This window comes from Hyperolius riggenbachi, chromosome 7 (genome assembly GCF_040937935.1).
Source record: "Hyperolius riggenbachi isolate aHypRig1 chromosome 7, aHypRig1.pri, whole genome shotgun sequence".
Taxonomy (NCBI): domain Eukaryota; kingdom Metazoa; phylum Chordata; class Amphibia; order Anura; family Hyperoliidae; genus Hyperolius; species Hyperolius riggenbachi.
Genome location: NC_090652.1, coordinates 73525976 through 73546762, shown reverse-complemented (window position 1 = coordinate 73546762; position 20787 = coordinate 73525976). Strand labels below are relative to the sequence as shown.

Below are 20787 nucleotides of genomic sequence, written 5' to 3'. Positions count from 1 at the left end.
TCACTGCCACCCATCAATCAGCCCCTAACCTGCCCCTTGCGGGCAATCTGATCACCCACCCACACCAATAGATCGCCCGCAGATCCGACATCAGATCACCACCCAAGCGCAGTGTTTCCATCTATTCTCTCCTCTAAACACCCACTAATTACCCATCAATCACCCATCAATCACTCCCTATCACCACCTGTCACTGTTACCTATCAGATCAGACCCTAATCTGCCCCTTGCGGGCACCCAATCGCCCGCCTACACGCTCAGATTGCCCTCAGACCCCCCCTTATCAATTCGCCAGTGCAATATTTACATCTGTTCTCCCCTGTAATAACCCACTGATTACCTGTCAATCACCTATCAATCACCCATCAATCACCCCCTGTCACTGCCACCCATCAATCACCCCCTGTCACTGCCACCCATCAATCACCCGCTGTCACTGCCACCCATCAATCAGCCCCTAACCTGCCCCTTGCGGGCAAACTGATCACCCACCCACACCAATAGATCGCCCGCAGATCCGACATCAGATCACCACCCAAGCGCAGTGTTTCCATCTATTCTCTACCCTAAACACCCACTAATTACCCATCAATCACCCCCTGTCACTGCTACCTATCAGATTAGACCCCTATCTGCCCCTAGGGCACTCAATCACCCGCCCACACCCTCAGAATGCCCTCAGACCCCAGCCCTGATCACCTCGCCAGTGCATTGCTTGCATCTATTCCCCCCTCTAATCACACCTTGAGACACCCATCAATCACCTCCTGTCACCCCCTAGCACACCTACCCATCAGATCAGGCCCCAATTTGCCCCGTGTGGGCTCCTGATCACTCGGCCAAACCCTCAGACCCCCTTCCGATCACCTCCCCAGTGCATGGATTGCATCTATTTTCCCCTTTAACCACCCCCTGAGACACCCATCAATCACCTCCTGTCACCCCCCTAGCACTCCTATCCATCAGATCAGGCCCAATACAACCTGTCATCTAAAAGGCCACCCTGCTTATGACCGGTTCCACAAAATTCGCCCCCTCATAGACCACCTGTCATCAAAATTTGCAGATGCTTATACCCCTGAACAGTCATTTTGAGACATTTGGTTTCCAGACTACTCACGGTTTTGGGCCTGTAAAATGCCAGGGCGGTATAGGAACCCCACAAGTGACCCCATTTTAGAAAAAAAAGACACCCCAAGGTATTATGTTAGGTGTATGACGAGTTCATAGAAGATTTTATTTTTTGTCAAAAGTTAGCGGAAATTAATTTTTATTGGTTTTTTTTCACAAAGTGTCATTTTTCACTAACTTGTGACAAAAAATAAAATCTTCTATGAACTCGCCATACACCTAACGGAATACCTTGGGGTGTCTTCTTTCTAAAATGGGGTCACTTGTGGGGTTCCTATACTGCCCTGGCATTTTAGGGGCCCTAAACCGCGAGGAGTAGTCTAGAAAACAAATGCTTCAAAATGACCTGTGAATAGGACGTTGGGCCCCTTAGCGCACCTAGGCTGCAAAAAAGTGTCACACATGTGGTACCGCCGTACTCAGGAAAAGTAGTATAATGTGTTTTGGGGTGTATTTTTACACATACCCATGCTGGGTGGGAGAAATTTCTATGTAAATGGACAATTGTGTGTAAAAAAATCAAACAATTGTCATTTACAGAGATATTTCTCCCACTTAGCATGGGTATGTGTAAAAATACACCCCAAAACGCATTATACTACTTCTCCTGAGTACAGCGGTACCACATGTGTGGCACTTTTTTACACCCTAAGTACGCTAAGGGGCCCAAAGTCCAATGAGTACCTTTAGGATTTCACAGGTCATTTTGCGACATTTGGTTTCAAGACTACTCCTCACGGTTTAGGGCCCCTAAAATGCCAGGGCAGTATAGGAACCCCACAAATGACCCCATTCTAGAAAGAAGACACCCAAAGGTATTCCGTACGGAGTATGGTGAGTTCATAGAAGATTTTATTTTTTGTCACAAGTTAGCGGAAAATGACACTTTGTGAAAAAAAACTATTAAAATCAATTTCCGCTAACTTGTGACAAAAAAATAAAAACTTCTATGAACTCACCATACTCCTAACGGAATACCTTGGGGTGTCTTCTTTCTAAAATGGGGTCATTAGTGGGGTTCCTATACTGCCCTGGCATTTTAGGGGCCATAAACCGTGAGGAGTAGTCTTGAAACAAAAATGACCTGTGAAATCCTAAAGGTACTCATTGGACTTTGGGCCCCTTAGTGCAGTTAGGGTGCAAAAAAGTGCCACACATGTGGTATCGCCGTACTCGGGAGAAGTAGTACAATGTGTTTTGGGGTGTATTTTTACACATACCCATGCTGGGTGGGAGAAATACCTCTGTAAATGACAATCTTTTGATTTTTTTACACACAATTGTCCATTTACAGAGGTATTTCTCCCACCCAGCATGGGTATGTGTAAAAATACACCCCAAAACACATTGTACTACTTCTCCCGAGTATGGCGATACCACATGTGTGGCACTTTTTTGCACCCTAACTGCGCTAAAGAGCCCAAAGTCCAATGAGTACCTTTAGGATTTCACAGGTCATTTTGCGACATTTGGTTTCAAGACTACTCCTCACGGTTTAGGGCCCCTAAAATGCCAGGGCAGTATAGGAACCCCACAAATGACCCCATTTTAGAAAGAAGACACCCCAAGGTATTCCGTTAGGAGTATGGTGAGTTCATAGAAGATTTTATTTTTTGTCAAAAGTTAGCGGAAATTGATTTTAATTGTGTTTTTTCACAAAGTGTCATTTTCCGCTAACTTGTGACAAAAAATAAAATCTTCTATGAACTCGCCATACTCCTAACGGAATACCTTGGGGTGTCTTCTTTCTAAAATGGGGTCATTTGTGGGGTTCCTATACTGCCCTGGCATTTTAGGGGCCCTAAACCGTGAGGAGTAGTCTTGAAACGAAATTTCTCAAAATGACCTGTGAAATCCTAAAGGTATTTATTGGACTTTGGGCCCTTTAGCGCAGTTAGGGTGCAAAAAAGGGCCACACATGTGGTAGTATAATGTGTTTTGTGGTGTATTTTTACACATACCCATGCTGAGTGGGAGAAATATCTCTGTAAATGGACAATTGTGTGTAAAAAAAATTAACAAATTGTCATTTACAGAGATATTTCTCCCACCCAGCATGGGTATGTGTAAAAATACACCCCAAAACACATTATACTACTTCTCCTGAGTACGGCAATACCACATGTGTGGCACTTTTTTGCAGCCTAACTGCGCTAAGGGGTCCAAAGTCCAATGAGCACCTTTAGGCTTTACAGGGGTGCTTACAATTTAGCACCCCCCAAAATGTCAGGACAGTAAACACACCCCACAAATGATCCCATTTTGGAAAGTAGACCCTTCAAGGTATTCAGAGAGGGGCATGGTGAGTCCGTGGCAGATTTCATTTTTTTTTGTCGCAAGTTAGAAGAAATGGAAACTTTTTTTTTTTTTTTTTTTTCTCACAAAGTGTCATTTTCCGCTTACTTGTGACAAAAAATAATATCTTCTATGAACTCACTATGCCTCTCAGTGAATACTTTGGGATGTCTTCTTTCCAAAATGGGGTCATTTGGGGGGTATTTATACTATCCTGGAATTCTAGCCCCTCATGAAACATGACAGGGGGTCAGAAAAGTCAGAGATGCTTGAAAATGGGAAAATTCACTTTTTGCACCATAGTTTGTAAACGCTATAACTTTTACCCAAACCAATAAATATACACTGAATGGTTTTTTTTTATCAAAAACATGTTTGTCCACATTTTTCGCGCTGCATGTATACAGAAATTTTACTTTATTTGAAAACTGTCAGCACAGAAAGTTAAAAAAATCATTTTTTTTGCCAAAATTCATGTCTTTTTTGCTGAATATAATAAAAAGTAAAAATCGCAGGAGCAATCAAATAGCACCAAAAGAAAGCTTTATTAGTGACAAGAAAAGGAGCCAAAATTCATTTAGGTGGTAGGTTGTATGAGCGAGCAATAAACCGTGAAAGCTGCAGTGGTCTGAATGGAAAAAAAGTGGCCGGTCCTTAAGGGGTAGAAAGCCCTAGGTCCTCAAGTGGTTAAGATAGTAACTTTTTGCTGAAGGAAGCTCAAAATTAAACAATAACTGATTTATTAAAGCAGATATGTACAGCATGAAAAACATTGATACAGCACACCTGCAGAAACCAAGCTGTAATATGGTCAACTTTGGAGGACCATTTGATGAGTCGGTTGTCTTAAAGTTTCTTTCAGGCATTAAGTGGGAAGTAGGAAACTCAGTACTACTGACCTTCCTCTAATGTTCTGGGCTAAGGAGGTCCGCACATGGCAATGAGGTCAGCATTCTGCAATTAACGCTCTATTGGGCAATTAACCCCCTTGGACCAGAGCATTGGCTGAAACTTTCTGAATGTATAGGTGGGACCAAAAAATGGGCCTTCTTATATCTCTCTTCTCCCCAAATCCTAACATTTCACCATAACCACTCCCCATCAGGGCCGTACTCACCACTATAGACACTCAGCTTGCCGTCTCCTCCACACAGCTCATTGGGCCTCCCAAAGCACACCTGGTCACACTGAGAACTGCTGACATTCTGTAAGGTGGTGACATCATCAGGTCTGCCACAGAAACACGCATAGCCGGCCTCCACGCCTGCAAACTGCCAGGAAGGACAAATATGACGTTCAGACAGTATGTGATGACAGAATGATAAGGTGGGTGTGGCACAAGAGATTGTATTATGTTGGTATTGCATGGCTTGAAGACTCTGAAGGCACTTAAACCTTTTATTAATGTTAAGCATGTTTGCCCCCTGTTAAAACGCTGCTATCCCGCGGTAAAACAAGGGGTTTTTACCCCCCAAATCTCCTGTGCAAAATCCACAACTTTCTTGGTCGTGGATTTTGCTGCCCAGGGAGGCAGAGCTTTCGGCTGTAGCTCTGCCTCCATGCGTGTCAATCAGCACTGATCGCCACCTCTCCCCCGCACCTCTCAGTGAAGGAAGACTGAGAGGGGTCGGGAGAGGACGCAATCCGCGCTAATGGACGCGTGTAGAGGCAGAGCTGCAGCCAAAAGGAACCTGCAATGTGCCCCAGGGGATTTTGGGGGTAAAAAAACCCTCGTTCTGCCACGGGATAGCGGCTTTTTAACAGGGGCAAACATGCTTAACATAAATAAAAGGTAAAAAAAAACATTTTTAAATTGGCTTCAGAGTCTGGAGCGCCCAAAAAAAATATAAAATAATTAAAAACAGTTTAAAAAAAGAGATGTATGGACGGCTTACCTCTCCAGATGGTCTCAAAGTTGTCAAAAAGACTCGATATTTTTTGGCCCTAAAGGGACTATTCTGTCTATACTAAAAATTGTATGTATCACTAGTGGTGCTCAAATACCCCTTTTCAAAATTCGAGTTAGGTCGAATTCGAATAGTAAATTATTCGAGGTCAGTCGAATATTCGAGTCGAATAATTTTTACTATTCGATTCGACCTCGGAATTCGAGCTCACTATTCGAGTCGGTATTCGAGCTCATTATTCGAGCTGACTATTCGAAATGGCCTTAAATAGCTTCCAACACTTGTTTTGAGGGTGAATGATGCAAGAAACCTCTTTTTTTCCAAGTAACAACAGCAAGTGATTATGTGGGGATGTTCCTTTAAAAAAAAAAAGTTGAAAAGAGAAGTTGTGTCCAGAAATTTGTTCAGTACTGTATATACTTCTTCTTCTTCTTCTTTATCTTCTATATCTTCTTCTTCTTCTATATCTTCTTCTTCTATATCTTCTTCTTCTATATCTTCTTCTATATCTTCTTCTTCTTTTATATTGTCGTCTTCTTCTTCTTCATCTTCTTCATCTTCTTCATCATCATCTTCTTCTTCTTCATCTTCTTTTTCTTCATCTTCTTCATCTTCTTCATCTTCTTCTTCATCTTCTTCTTCTTCATCTTCTTCTTCATCTTCATCCTCTTCATCTTCTTCATCTTCTTCATCTTCTTCATCTTCTTCATCTTCTTCTTCATCTTCTTCATCTTCTTCTTCTTCTTCATCTTCTTCATCTTCTTCATCTTCTTCTTCATCTTCTTCATCTTCTTCATCTTCTTCTTCATCTTCTTCATCTTCTTCTTCATCTTCTTCTTCTTCATCTTCTTCTTCATCTTCTTCATCTTCTTCATCTTCTTCTTCTTCATCTTCATCTTCTTCATCTCCTTCATCTTCTTCTTCTTCATCTTCATCTTCATCTTCTTCATCTTCTTCTTCTTCATCTTCTTCTTCTTCATCTTCTTCATCTTCTTCTTCTTCTTCTTCTTCATCTTCTTCATCTTCTTCATCTTCTTCTTCATCTTCTTCATCTTCTTCTTCTTCATCTTCTTCATCTTCTTCATCTTCTTCTTCATCTTCTTCATCTTCTTCTTCATCTTCTTCTTCTTCATCTTCTTCATCTTCTTCTTCATCTTCTTCATCTTCTTCATCTTCTTCTTCTTCATCTTCATCTTCTTCATCTTCATCTTCTTCATCTTCTTCATCTTCTTCTTCTTCATCTTCATCTTCATCTTCTTCTTCATCTTCTTCTTCTTCATCTTCTTCATCTTCTTCATCTTCTTCTTCATCTTCTTCATCTTCTTCTTCTTCATCTTCTTCATCTTCTTCTTCTTCTTCTTCTTCTTCTTCATCTTCATCTTCATCTTCTTCATCTTCTTCATCTTCTTCATCTTCTTCATCTTCTTCTTCTTCTTCATCTTCATCTTCATCTTCTTCTTCATCTTCTTCTTCTTCATCTTCTTCATCTTCTTCTTCTTCATCTTCATCTTCTTCTTCATCTTCTTCATCTTCATCTTCTTCTTCTTCTTCATCTTCTTCTTCTTCATCTTCTTCATCTTCTTCTTCTTCATCTTCTTCATCTTCTTCATCTTCTTCTTCATCTTCTTCATCTTCTTCTTCTTCATCTTCTTCATCTTCTTCTTCATCTTCTTCATCTTCTTCTTCTTCATCTTCTTCATCTTCTTCATCTTCTTCTTCATCTTCTTCTTCTTCATCATCTTCATCTTCTTCATCTTCTTCATCTTCTTCATCTTCTTCATCTTCTTCTTCGTCTTCATCTTCTTCATCTTCTTCTTCTTCATCTTCTTCATCTTCTTCATCTTCTTCTTCTTCATCTTCTTCATCTTCTTCTTCATCTTCTTCATCTTCATCTTCTTCTTCTTCTTCATCTTCTTCTTCTTCATCTTCTTCATCTTCTTCTTCTTCATCTTCTTCATCTTCTTCATCTTCTTCTTCATCTTCTTCATCTTCTTCTTCTTCATCTTCTTCATCTTCTTCATCTTCTTCTTCATCTTCTTCTTCTTCTTCATCTTCATCTTCTTCATCTTCTTCATCTTCTTCATCTTCTTCATCTTCTTCTTCGTCTTCATCTTCTTCATCTTCTTCTTCTTCTTCATCTTCTTCATCTTCTTCATCTTCTTCTTCTTCATCTTCATCTTCTTCTTCATCTTCTTCTTCTTCATCTTCATCTTCTTCTTCTTCTTCATCTTCTTCTTCTTCTTCTTCTTCATCTTCTTCATCTTCTTCTTCATCTTCTTCTTCTTCTTCTTCATCTTCTTCATCTTCTTCATCTTCTTCATCTTCTTCTTCATCTTCTTCATCTTCTTCTTCTTCTTCATCTTCTTCATCTTCATCTTCTTCATCTTCTTCATCTTCTTTATCTTCATCTTCTTCTTCATCTTCTTCTTCTTCATCTTCTTCATCTTCTTCATCTTCTTCTTCATCTTCTTCTTCATCTTCATCTTCTTCATCTTCTTCTTCTTCATCTTCATCTTCATCTTCTTCTTCATCTTCTTCTTCTTCATCTTCTTCTTCATCTTCTTCATCTTCTTCATCTTCTTCTATATCGTCTTCTTCTTCACTTATTTCTCTTTTCAAATTTTTTTTTTAAAGAAATGCAGCTATTTTTGAGCGTAACAAATAGCTGGTGGCGCACGCATGTTGGAAGCGCCATTGTATGTGCTCCCTGGCAGTGGAAACACACAGACAGCAGGAGGTAAATTCAGCAGCAGGAGGAGGAGGATGAGTGTGTGGCAGCAGGCAGTCAATGAGGCAGGCAGCGTGACATAATAGCCCTGGTACCTAGCGGTGATACCAGGGCTGTAAATAAACACAGCAGGCAGGAGGTCCCAGACAGCGGTCGTGCAGCCCACATTGTGTCCAATACACAACTGGGACAACACAGTTTTCAACCCGGGCACCTCAGAAAAATTAAACCTTTTTTTTGGGGGGGGGGGGGGGTTTGTTTTGTTTTTACAACAAATTACACAGATATAGCTATTTTTTGACGTAATAGCTGGTGGCAGAGTGGCAGCAGAAGGTAAATCTGTGTACCCTGGCAGTGGGAAACACAGACAGACAGCAGCAGCAGCAGGAGGAATGGAGGAGTAATTATGTGTGCAGCTATTGTTTGACGTAATAGCTGGTGGCAGAGTGGCAGCAGAAGGTAAATCTGTGTACCCTGGCAGTGGGAAACACAGACAGACAGCAGCAGCAGCAGGAGGAGGAATGGAGGAGTAATGTGAGCAGCTATTGTTTGACGTAATAGCTGGTGGCAGAGTGGCAGCAGAAGCTAATTCTGTGTACCCTGGCAGTGGGAAACACAGACAGACAGCAGCAGCAGCAGGAGGAATGGAGGAGTAGTGTGAGTGTGGCAGCAGGTAGGCAGCGTGACATAATAGCCCTGGTACCTAGCGGTGATACCAGGCCGTAAATGAACACAACAGGAGGTCCCAGACAGCGGTCGTGCAGCCCACATCGTGTCCAATACACAACTGGGACAACACAGTTTTCAACCCGGGCACCTCAGAAAAATTAAACCTTTTTTTTTTGTAATGGTTTTGTAGTTTTGGTTTTACAACCAATTACACAGATATAGCTATTTTTTGACGTAATAGCTGGTGGCAGAGTGGCAGCAGAAGGTAAATCTGTGTACCCTGGCAGTGGGAAACACAGACAGACAGCAGAAGGGCAGTACACAGCAGCCCACTGTAGGTGTAAAATGTGTGGCTGCAGGCGACGTAATAGTCAAAGTGAACCAGGCTGGCTTAGTGAGCAGGAGCCAGGAGGTGGTAAAGGGTGGTAAGGCACATTAACGATGGTTTTTAGCCAGTTCATGTCCCCCTCTCGCCGACAACAGGGGCCAGGAACTCGCCTTCCACCCACGCCTGGTTCATCTTGAGAAACGTCAGTCTGTCCACAGACTTGTGAGACAGACGTGAGCGTTTCTCGGTGACCACACCACCAGCTGCACTGAAGCAGCGCTCGGACAGCACGCTGGAAGGGGGGCAGGACAGCACTTCCAGGGCGTACTGCGCCAGCTCGCTCCAGATCTCCAGGCGCTTGACCCAATACTCCATGGGATCAACAGGGGCATCGCTGTCAAGCCCGCTGTAGGACCCCATGTAGTCAGCCACCATGCGGGTCAGGCGCTGGCTGTGACCGGTGGAGGATGCTGCTGCATGCACCTCCTCTCTAGTCACTGCTGCCGGAGCCTCTACAGTCCTGTAGAGCTCGTGGCTGAGAGACAGCAGGTCTGTGGGGCGCTTGCTGCTGGATGCAGGCACCTGCTGCTGCCTCTGTGCTGGCTGCTGGACAGTGGGGGTGGAAGGCTGGGGGAAGGCTTCCTCCAAGCGCTCAACAAGGGCCTGCTGCAAGCTCCTTATTTTTTGCGCTGGGTCTCCTCCTGCAGGCGGCAGGAACTGGCTCAACTTCCCCTTGAGGCGTGGGTCCAACATCATGCTGATCCAGATGTCCTCCCTCTGCTTCATCTGGATCACCCTGGGGTCTCTGCGCAGGCACGTCAGCATGTGCGCTGCCATTGGGAAGAGGCGGGCCACGTCTGCTGGCACATCGACGGCAGTGCTGCTGTCCTCATCCTCCTCTGCCTCGTCAGCCTCATCCTCTCTCCACCCCCGCACCAACTCAGCTGCACTGTGCTGCTCCCCCTCATCAGCAGCAAGGTCAGGGACCTCCACCAAGTCCTCCTCCTCCTCCCCCTCAGAGGTGGACTGTGCAGCTGCTTGCCGCTCCTGCTGGTCCAAGGCTGCCGCTCCCTGTTCCAGCAAAGCATCGAGGGCCCTGTTCAGCAGACAAACCAGGGGCACCCACTCGCAGACCATAGCATGGTCCCTGCTCACCTTGTTAGTGGCCTGCAGAAAGGGAGCCAGCACTAAGCACACCTGCTGCATGTGCCTCCAGTCATCATCGGGGACGATGGACGGGATGTTGCTGGTCTTGTCCCTTCTCTGAGCGGCGGAAACAGTGGCCAGGGCAAGGTACTGTTTGACAGCGCGCTTCTGTTCAACCAGACGCTCCAACATCGCCAGGGTGGAGTTCCAGCGCGTCGGAACGTCAAGGATCAGCCGATGGCGTGGCAGATCCAGCTCCTTTTGCACGTCTTCCAGGCTCGCACAGGCTGCAGCCGAGCGCCGGAAGTGACGCACAACGTTCCTTGCCGTTTCCAGCAGTTCGCCCATCCCCTGGTAGGTGCGCAAGAACTTCTGCACCACCAGGTTCAGCACGTGGGCAAGACAGGGGATGTGGGTCAGGTTTCCCCTGTCTATTGCGGCAACCAGATTGGCCCCATTGTCGGCCACCACCTCTCCGACTCTGAGGCCTCTGGGGGTCAGCCAAATCCTCTCCTGCTCCTGGAGTTTGGCCAACACATGGGTTGCCGTCAGCTTGGTCTTCCCAAGGCTGACCAAGTGCAGCAGCGCTTGGCAGTGGCGGGCCTTCACGCTGCTGCTGAGGCGGGGGGTTTGGCCAGGTGTGCCGGAGGATGGCAGAGGATCGGAGGAACCTGCTGCAGTTCCCCTGACCCTGCGGGGTGGCACCACCCACTGTGTTGCTGCTGCTGCTGTGCCCGCTGCTGCTCTCCCATCCTCACCCCCTTCCACCAAGCTGACCCAGTGGACAGTGAAGGACAGGTAGCGGCCTGTCCCGAAGCGGCTGCTCCAGGAGTCCATGGTGACGTGGACCCTTTCACCAACCGCGTGCTCTAGCCCTCGCTCCACATTGGCCATCACAAAGCGGTGCAGTGCAGGAATGGCCTTGCGGGAGAAAAAGTGTCTGCTGGGGAGCTGCCAGTCTGGGGCTGCGCAAGCAAGCAGCGCACGAATGTCGCTCCCCTCCTGCACGAGCGTGTACGGCAGGAGTTGGGAGCACATGGCCCGTGCCAGCAAGCCATTCAGCTGCCGCACGCGACGGCTGCTGGGAGGCAGAGCCCTAACCACCCCCTGGAAGGACTCGCTCAAAAGGCTCTGGCGTGGCCTTTTGCTGGCACGGGAATCAGCAGACACAGCGGAGGAGGCCACTGAGGACTGGCTGCCAGAACAGGCCTCAGTGTCGGCGGCAGGAGTTGCAGAGGGGGGAGGAGCAGTGCGTTTCCGCACTCCTGCTGGTGCTGCTGGAGGAGCAGGAGGGCGGGTGGCTGCTGTTGCTGCTGCTGCTGCTGCTGAAGGCTGTGCAGTGATGGGTGTGGTGCCACTGCCAGCACCAGATGCCTTCAGCCTCTGGAACTCCTCATGCTGGTGGAAATGTTTCGCAGCAAGGTGGTTGATGAGCGAGCTGGTGCTGAACTTTAAGGGGTCTGCACCTCTGCTCAACTTCCGCTGACAGTGGTTGCAAGTGGCGTACTTGCTGTACACAGTGGGCATGGTGAAATATCGCCAGATTGGTGACAGAAACATCCCCCTACGGCATGGAAGCGCTGCTGCCTGTCTCCCTGTGGTGGTTGGGGGGGGGGGGGGCTTGGGTGCGGCTGGTGGTGGTACTGGCAGATGCTGCTGCTGCTGCTGCTGAGCCTGAGACACCAGCAGGCTGTGGGACCTGCCTACTGCTGCCAATGCTTGCAATGATGCGCCTCCTTGCAAGGCCCACAAGCGCATCCTCCTCCTCCTCCTCCTCAGAGCTGCTGAGGACGACATCCCCTGGAGGTGGTGGCACCCAGTCTCTGTCTGTCACCGGGTCATCATCATCCTCCCCCTCCTGAAACATGTCCTGCTGGGATGATGACCCCCCAAACTCCTCTCCTGATGCATGGATGGGCTGCTTGACTGTCGCCACAGTCTTGCTGTCCAATCCCTCATCCCCCAAAGTGCCCATCAGCATCTCCTCCTCAAGATCGCCAACAACAGCAGACAATTTACTCATGATGCCTGGGGTCAAAAGACTGCTGAATGACAGGTCGGCGAGTGACGGTGAACTGGCCTCCTCCCCAGACCCTGCTGGGCGGCTGCTGCGAACAGGGGTGGTGGTGGTGGTGGTGAGGGTGGAGGCCTCGGATGCAGAGCTGATGGCGGGCTGCTCATCCTCCGTCATGAGTTGCACCACAGTGTCTGCATGCTTTTCCTCAATGGGACGTTTCCGACCCGGCTGGAGGAAAATCGGAGCAGGTGCTACACGCTGCTGCTGCTGTGTCTCTGCAGCGTGAGTTGCAGATGCTCCTGCTGGGCGGCGCCCAAGGCGTCCACGGCCAGTGGCTATGGGAGGAATGTTAGCCACTGACGCTGCTGCTGCTGCTGCGGAACTGTGCATGGTGGCGCGGCCGCGGCCTGCCACAATGCTGCTCCCTCTCCTCCTGATTCCCTTGCTGCCCTTCCCCTTGCCCAAACCGCGCTGGCTGCCACTTTCAGACATCTTCGATGTTTTGGGCGTATAGACAAAAGTTTTTTAAAAGGGCGGGTGAAAAGTGGGGTACTTTAATGGAGTGGGTTGGTGGGTGAGGTGACTGAGTGAGTGTCCCTAGTACAGTAAGTAAGTAGTAACAGTCAGGAAGTACAACTAGCAGTTACAATAATCAGTAGTAATCACAAGTAAATTTAGTGTGTGTACACTACAGACAGTGAGTGCACGCACGCGCAAACACGCGCAGGAGCTAGCCTATGAACAGTGACTGAGTGAGTGTCCCTAGTACAGTAAGTAAGTAAGTAGTAACAGTCAGTAAGTACAACTAACTAATTACAATAATCAATCAGTAATCAGAAGGAAATAGAGTGTGTGTAGTGTGTGTACAGAGACAGTGAGTGCACACATGCAGGAGCTAGTAGCCTATGAACAGTGACTGAGTGTCCTAGACTCCTAGTACAGTAAGAGTAAGTAGTAACAGTAAGTACAACTAACTAATTACAATAATCAATCAGTTATCAGAAGGAAATAGAGTGTGTGACTGTGTGTAGTGTGTGTACACAGACAGTGAGTGCACACACGCAGGAGCTAGTAGCCTATGAACAGTGACTGAGTGTCCTAGACTCCTAGTACAGTAAGAGTAAGTAGTAACAGTAAGTACAACTAACTAATTACAATAAGCAATCAGTTATCAGAAGGAAATAGAGTGTGTGTAGTGTGTGTACACAGACAGTGAGTGCACACACGCAGGAGCTAGTAGCCTATGAACAGTGACTAAGTGTCCTAGACTCCTAGTACAGTAAGAGTAAGTAGTAACAGTAAGTACAACTAACTAATTACAATAAGCAATCAGTTATCAGAAGGAAATAGAGTGTGTGTAGTGTGTGTACACAGACAGTGAGTGCACACACGCAGGAGCTAGTAGCCTATGAACAGTGACTGAGTGTCCTAGACTCCTAGTACAGTAAGAGTAAGTAGTAACAGTAAGTACAAACAACTAACTAATTACAATAATCAATCAGTTATCAGAAGGAAATAGAGTGTGTGTAGTGTGTGTACACAGACAGTGAGTGCACACACGCAGGAGCTAGTAGCCTATGAACAGTGACTGAGTGTCCTAGACTCCTAGTACAGTAAGTAGTAACAGTAAGTACAACTAACTAATTACAATAATCAATCAGTTATCAGAAGGAAATAGAGTGTGTGTAGTGTGTACACAGACAGTGAGTGCACACACGCAGGAGCTAGTAGCCTATGAACAGTGACTGAGTGTCCTAGACTCCTAGTACAGTAAGTAGTAACAGTAAGTACAACTAACTAATTACAATAATCAATTACAATAATCAATCAGTTATCAGAAGGAAATAGAGTGTGTGTAGTGTGTACACAGACAGTGAGTGCACACACGCAGGAGCAGCTAGTAGCCTATGAACAGTGACAGTGAGTGTCCTAGTACAGTTACAGTATATAACTACAATACTAATACAATCAGTAGTAAAGGACAGCAGAAATACTGGTATAGAATAGAGAGAAATAAACAGAGGACAGGAGGACAGCTGCCCACACAGGCAAGGCCCTGAGGCCTAAAGCTGTAAGGCTGCAGCAGCTGGCCTGTCTCTATGTCACACAAAAGCTACTAACTAAAATACAATGTCTAACTAACTAACAACAATATAGGTGTGTATAGGAGGTGTATGTGAGCAAAAACGCTAGGTAAATGACCACAATAGAGCTCTTGCTAAGCCAAAGCACAAAGGAGCAACTCTCTCTCTATGCAAGTCTCAGGCAAGGACGGAGAAACGTAACATGGCGGCCGCTATTTATAGGGTAGGGGCTGGCCAGGGTCCCCCTCTGTGATTGGCTGCTGTCAGAGGGCCTGGGAGCCCTCTGATTGGCTCTAAGGACATCAATCTGGGCTATGACGCTATTCGAGCTCGGTACCGAGCTCGAATAGCGCCGTTTTGCTCGAATAGCTCGAATAGTGAATGGGCTATTCGAGTGTACTCGAATAGCCCATTCGAATAGCTACAGCTATTCGGAGCTCGAATACCGAGCTCGAATAGCTGGAAAAGAGCTCGAATATTCGAGCTACTCGAATATTCGAGCTCTGCTGAGCACCACTGTGTATCACCTTCTCATGAAATGTAATAGGGCCATATGCAATTCTCTTTTTCACTTACATCTTCTCCTAGGAGATAATTTTTCATCTTCGATTTTAAATAACTTTACAGCACTTTTCAACTACAAAACTACCAAAAAGTAGGTGAAAAAATACTATCAAAATTATTTTGAGCATCATCTTGCTTTCTGAAAGCTTAAAAGGCATTTTATTCAAGAGTTAAAAAATATCACCTAGGAGAAAACTCAGGAGAAAAAGTGAATTGCATATGGCCCATAATGTCTTTTCTCTCCAACTCGCCCCTGAGCTCAGCCACCGGTGCTTAGCCCCGCCTCCTTGCAGAGACGTGCTGTGGCGCTTTCATGGCACTCTCTAGTTTGGATACAGAGAGCGCTGTGGCACTTGTCTGCAAGAGGGCTATGCACTGGAAGTCAGAGGACACAGGGCTCCAAGGGTGAGTGGGAAAGAAATAACCTGGCATGTCAAACAGCCGTTTTATAGCAAGCAGTATACAGAAGTGCTGCTTGACTGCCTGCTAAGCACTACTGCTCTAGTGTTTGGCGAACATCTAGATGTTCGGGTTCGGGCCGAACAGGCCGAACATGGCCGCGATGTTCGGGTGTTCGAGCCGAACTCCGAACATAATGGAAGTCAATGGGGACCCGAACTTTTGTGCTTTGTAAAGCCTCCTTACATGCTACATACCCCAAATTTACAGGGTATGTGCACATTGGGAGTGGGTACAAGAGGAAAAAAAATGTAGCAAAAAGAGCTTATAGCTTTTGAGAAAATCGATTTTAAAGTTTTAAAGGGAAAACTGTCTTTTAAATGCGGGAAATGTCTGTTTTCTTTGCACAGGTAACATGCTTTTTGTCGGCATGCAGTCATAAATGTAATACATATAAGAGGTTCCAGGAAAAGGGACCGGTAACGCTAACCCAGCAGCAGCACACGTGATGGAACAGGAGGAGGCGCAGGAGGAGAAGGCCACGCTTTGAGACACAACAACCCAGGCCTTGCATGAGGACAAGAAGCGTGCGGATAGCAATTTGCATTTTGTCGCCATGCAGTCATAAATGTAATACAGATGAGAGGTTCAATAAACAGGGACCGGAAACGCTAACCCATCACAGATGTTTATTGTTCATGTTACTTGGTTGAGGTCCGGGAGTGTTGCGTAGTCGTTTCCAATCCAGGATTGATTCATTTTAATTTGAGTCAGACGGTCTGCATTTTCTGTGGAGAGGCGGATACGCCGATCTGTGACGATGCCTCCGGCAGCACTGAAACAGCGTTCCGACATAACGCTGGCTGCCGGGCAAGCCAGCACCTCTATTGCGTACATTGCCAGTTCGTGCCAGGTGTCTAGCTTCGATACCCAATAGTTGAAGGGTGCAGATGGATTGTTCAACACAGCTATGCCATCTGACATGTAGTCCTTGACCATCTTCTCCAGGCGATCGGTGTTGGAGGTGGATCTGCACGCTTGCTGTTCTGTGTGCTGCTGCATGGGTGTCAGAAAATGTTCCCACTCCAAGGACACTGCCGATACCATTCCCTTTTTAGGCACTAGCTGCGGCTTGTGTTATTTGCCGCCCTCCTGGTCGTCCTGGGTTTGCGGAAGTCAGTCTGTCGGCGTACAACTGGCTAGAGGAGGGGGAGGATGTCAATCTCCTCTCTAAAGTCTCCACAAGGGCCTGCTGGTATTCTTCCATTTTGACCTGTCTGACTCTTTCTTCAAGCAGTTTTGGAACATTGTGTTTGTACCGTAGATCCAGAAGGGTATAAACCCAGTAATTGGTGTTGTCCAGAATGCGCACAATGCGTGGGTCGCGTTCAATGCAGTCCTAGGCCGAAGAGGTCATAGCCTAGGGTCACAAAAACCTGTTTATTTGGGCAATTTCAATGGTAGTGATGCTGACGTACATAAATCTCAGCCATGGCCGTTAGCAACGTCTGAATTTCACGAAATGTCTCATGCAGGTAGAAGACATATTGTTAGACTTGGATTCCAAAGATGGGGTCCCTACATCTCTGCAAACCAGAGTTACAGGGGTCCAAAATTGGTAAAATCCCCCATAGGCTTTCATTGCCTCCCTATTTTACTTTCCAAAATCTCACATCTTTTCAAAGGGCAATTGCTCAGCAGTGGCAAATTTTCTAGCATTGTAGGGACCCTTAGGGGGAACATGACTGGTGAGTTTCGGGCCCCTAGGCCGAAGAGGTCATAGCCTAGGGTCACAAAAACCTGTTTATTTGGGCTATTTCAATGGTAGTGATGCTGACTTACATAAATCTCAGCCATGGCCGTTAGCAACGTCTGAATTTCACGAAATGTCTCATGCAGGTAGAAGACATATTGTTAGACTTGGATTCCAAAGATGGGGTCCCTACATCTCTGCAAACCAGAGTTACAGGGGTCCAAAATTGGTAAAATCCCCCATAGGCTTTCATTGCCTCCCTATTTCACTTTCCAAAATCTCACATCTTTTCAAAGGGCAATTGCTCAGCAGTGGCAAATTTTCTAGCATTGTAGGGACCCTTAGGGGGAACAGGACTGGTGAGTTTCGTGCCCCTAGGCCAAAGAGGTCATAGCCTAGGGTCACAAAAACCTGTTTATTTGGGCAATTTCAATGGTGGCGAGTCTGACGTACATAAATCGCAGCAATGGCCGTTAGCAACGTCTGAATCTCACGAAATGTCTCATGCAGGTAGAAGACATATTGTTAGACTTGGATTCCAAAGATGGGGTCTCTACATCTCTGCAAACCAGAGTTACAGGGCTCCAAAATTGGTAAAATCCCCCATAGGCTTTCATTGGGCCTACTATTTACCGTTCCAAAATCTCACACCATTTCAAAGGGCAATGGCTCAGCAGTGGCAAAACTCACCAGTCATGATCCCCCTAAGAGTCCCTACAATGCTAGAAAATTTGGTACTGCTGAGCCATTGCCCTTTGAAAAGATGTGAGATTTTGGAAAGTGAAATAGGGAGGCAATGAAAGCCTATGGGGGATTTTACCAATTTTGGACCCCTGTAACTCTGGTTTGCAGAGATGTAGGGACCCCATCTTTGGAATCCAAGTCTAACAATATGTCTTCTACCTGCATGAGACATTTCGTGAAATTCAGACGTTGCTAACGGCCATGGCTGAGATTTATGTACGTCAGCATCACTACCATTGAAATAGCCCAAATAAACAGGTTTTTGTGACCCTAGGCTATGACCTCTTCGGCCTAGGGGCCCGAAACTCACCAGTCATGTTCCCCCTAAGGGTCCCTACAATGCTAGAAAATTTGCCACTGCTGAGCAATTGCCCTTTGAAAAGATGTGAGATTTTGGAAAGTAAAATAGGGAGGCAATTAAAAAAGCCTATGGGGGATTTTACCAATTTTGGACCCCTGTAACTCTGGTTTGCAGAGATGTAGGGACCCCATCTTTGGAATCCAAGTCTAACAATATGTCTTCTACCTGCATGAGACATTTCGTGAAATTCAGACGTTGCTAACGGCCATGGCTGAGATTTATGTACGTCAGCATCACTACCATTGAAATTGCCCAAATAAACAGGTTTTTGTGACCCTAGGCTATGACCTCTTCGGCCTAGGGGCCCGAAACTCACCAGTTATGATCCCCCTAACAGTTCCTACAATGCTAGAAAATTTGCCACTGCTGAGCAATTGCCCTTTGAAAAGATGTGAGATTTTGGAACTGTAAATAGGAGGCCCAATGAAAGCCTATGGGGGATTTTACCAAATTTGGAGCCCTGTAACTCTGGTTTGCAGAGATGTAGGGAACCCATCTTTGGAGCCCAAGTCTAACAATATGTCTTCTACCTGCATGAGACATTTCGTGAGATTCAGACGTTGCTAACGGCCATTGCTGCGATTTATGTACGTCAGACTCGCCACCATTGAAATTGCCCAAATAAATTATTATTATTACCAATTTTGGACCCCTGTAACTCTGGTTTGCAGAGATGTAGGGACCCCATCTTTGGAATCCAAGTCTAACAATATTTCTTCTACCTGCATGAGACATTTCGTGAAATTCAGACGTTGCTAACAGCCATGGCTGAGATTTATGTACGTCAGCATCACTACCATTGAAATAGCCCAAATAAACAGGTTTTTGTGACCCTAGGCTATGACCTCTTCGGCCTAGGGGCCCGAAACTCACCAGTCATGTTCCCCCTAAGGGTCCCTACAATGCTAGAAAATTTGCCACTGCTGAGCAATTGCCCTTTGAAAAGATGTGAGATTTTGGAAAGTGAAATAGGGAGGCAATTAAAAAAGCCTATGGGGGATTTTACCAATTTTGGACCCCTGTAACTCTGGTTTGCAGAGATGTAGGGACCCCATCTTTGGAATCCAAGTCTAACAATATGTCTTCTACCTGCATGAGACATTTTGTGAAAATTAGACGTTGCTAACGGCCATGGCTGAGATTTATGTACGTCAGCATCACTACCATTGAAATTGCCCAAATAAACAGGTTTTTGTGACCCTAGGCTATGACCTCTTCGGCCTAGGACTGCATTGAACGCGACCCACGCATTGTGCGCATTCTGGACAACACCGATTACTGGGTTTATACCCTTCTGGATCCACGGTACAAACACAATGTTCCAAAACTGCTTGAAGAAAGAGTCAGACAGGTCAAAATGGCCAGCAGGCCCTTGTGGAGACTTTAGAGAGGAGATTGACATCCTCCCCCTCCTCTAGCCAGTTGTACGCCGACAGACTGACTTCCGCAAACCCAGGACGACCAGGAGGGCAGCAAACAACACAAGCCGCAGCTAGTGCCCAAAAGGGAATGGTATCGGCAGTGTCCTTGGAGTGGGAAAATTTTCTGACACCCATGCAGCAGCACACAGAACAGCAAGCGTGCAGATCCACCTCCAACACCGATCGCCTGGAGAAGATGGTCAAGGACTACATGTCAGATGGCATAGCTGTGTTGAACAATCCATCTGCACCCTTCAACTATTGGGTATCGAAGCTAGACACCTGGCACGAACTGGCAATGTACGCAATAGAGGTGCTGGCTTGCCCGGCAGCCAGCGTTATGTCGGAACGCTGTTTCAGTGCTGCCGGAGGCATCGTCACAGATCGGCGTATCCGCCTCTCCACAGAAAATGCAGACCGTCTGACTCAAATTAAAATGAATCAATCCTGGATTGGAAACGACTACGCAACACTCCCGGACCCCAACCAAGTAACATGAACAATGAACATCTGTGATGGGTTAGCGTTTCCGGTCCCTGTTTATTGAACCTCTCATCTGTATTACATTTATGACTGCATGGCGACAAAATGCAAATTGCTATCCGCACGCTTCTTGTCCTCATGCAAGGCCTGGGTTGTTGTGTCTCAAAGCGTGGCCTTCTCCTCCTGCGCCGCCCTCCTCCTGTTCCATCACGTGTGCTGCTGCTGGGTTAGCGTTACCGGTCCCTTTTCCTGGAACCTCTCATCTGTATTACATTTATGACTGCATGCCGACAAAATGCAAATTGCTATCCGCACGCTTCTTGTCCTCATGCAAGGCCTGGGTTGTTGTGTCTCAAAGCGTGGCCTTCTCCTCCTGCGCCGCCCTCCTCCTGTTCCATCACGTGTGCTGCTGCTGGGTTAGCGTTACCGGTCCCTTTTCCTGGAACCTCTTATCTATATTACATTTATGACTGCATGCCGACAAAAAGCATGTTACCTGTGCAAAGAAAACAGACATTTCCCGCATTTAAAAGACAGTTTTCCCTTTGAAACTTTAAAATCGATTTTCTCAAAAACTATAAGCTCCTTTTGCTAAAAAAAAATTTCCTCTTGTACCCACTCCCAAGGTGCACATACCCTGTAAATTTGGGGTATGTAGCATGTAAGGAGGCTTTACAAAGCACAAAAGTTCGGGTCCCCATTGACTTCCATTATGTTCGGAGTTCGGCTCGAACACCCGAACATCGCGGCCATGTTC

The 20787-nt window shown here is 46.4% G+C and overlaps 1 protein-coding gene across 2 annotated transcripts in view; it reads right to left on the bottom strand.

The window, feature by feature from the left end:
• Positions 1-20787, bottom strand: part of KREMEN2 (kringle containing transmembrane protein 2) — a 79781-nt gene that overhangs the window by 41013 nt on the left and 17981 nt on the right. For both annotated transcript variants that reach the window (XM_068244094.1, XM_068244093.1), the window contains exon 5: positions 4544-4697. In XM_068244094.1, the coding sequence (XP_068100195.1) occupies positions 4544-4697 (154 nt within the window). The remainder of the gene's footprint in view (positions 1-4543; positions 4698-20787) is intronic.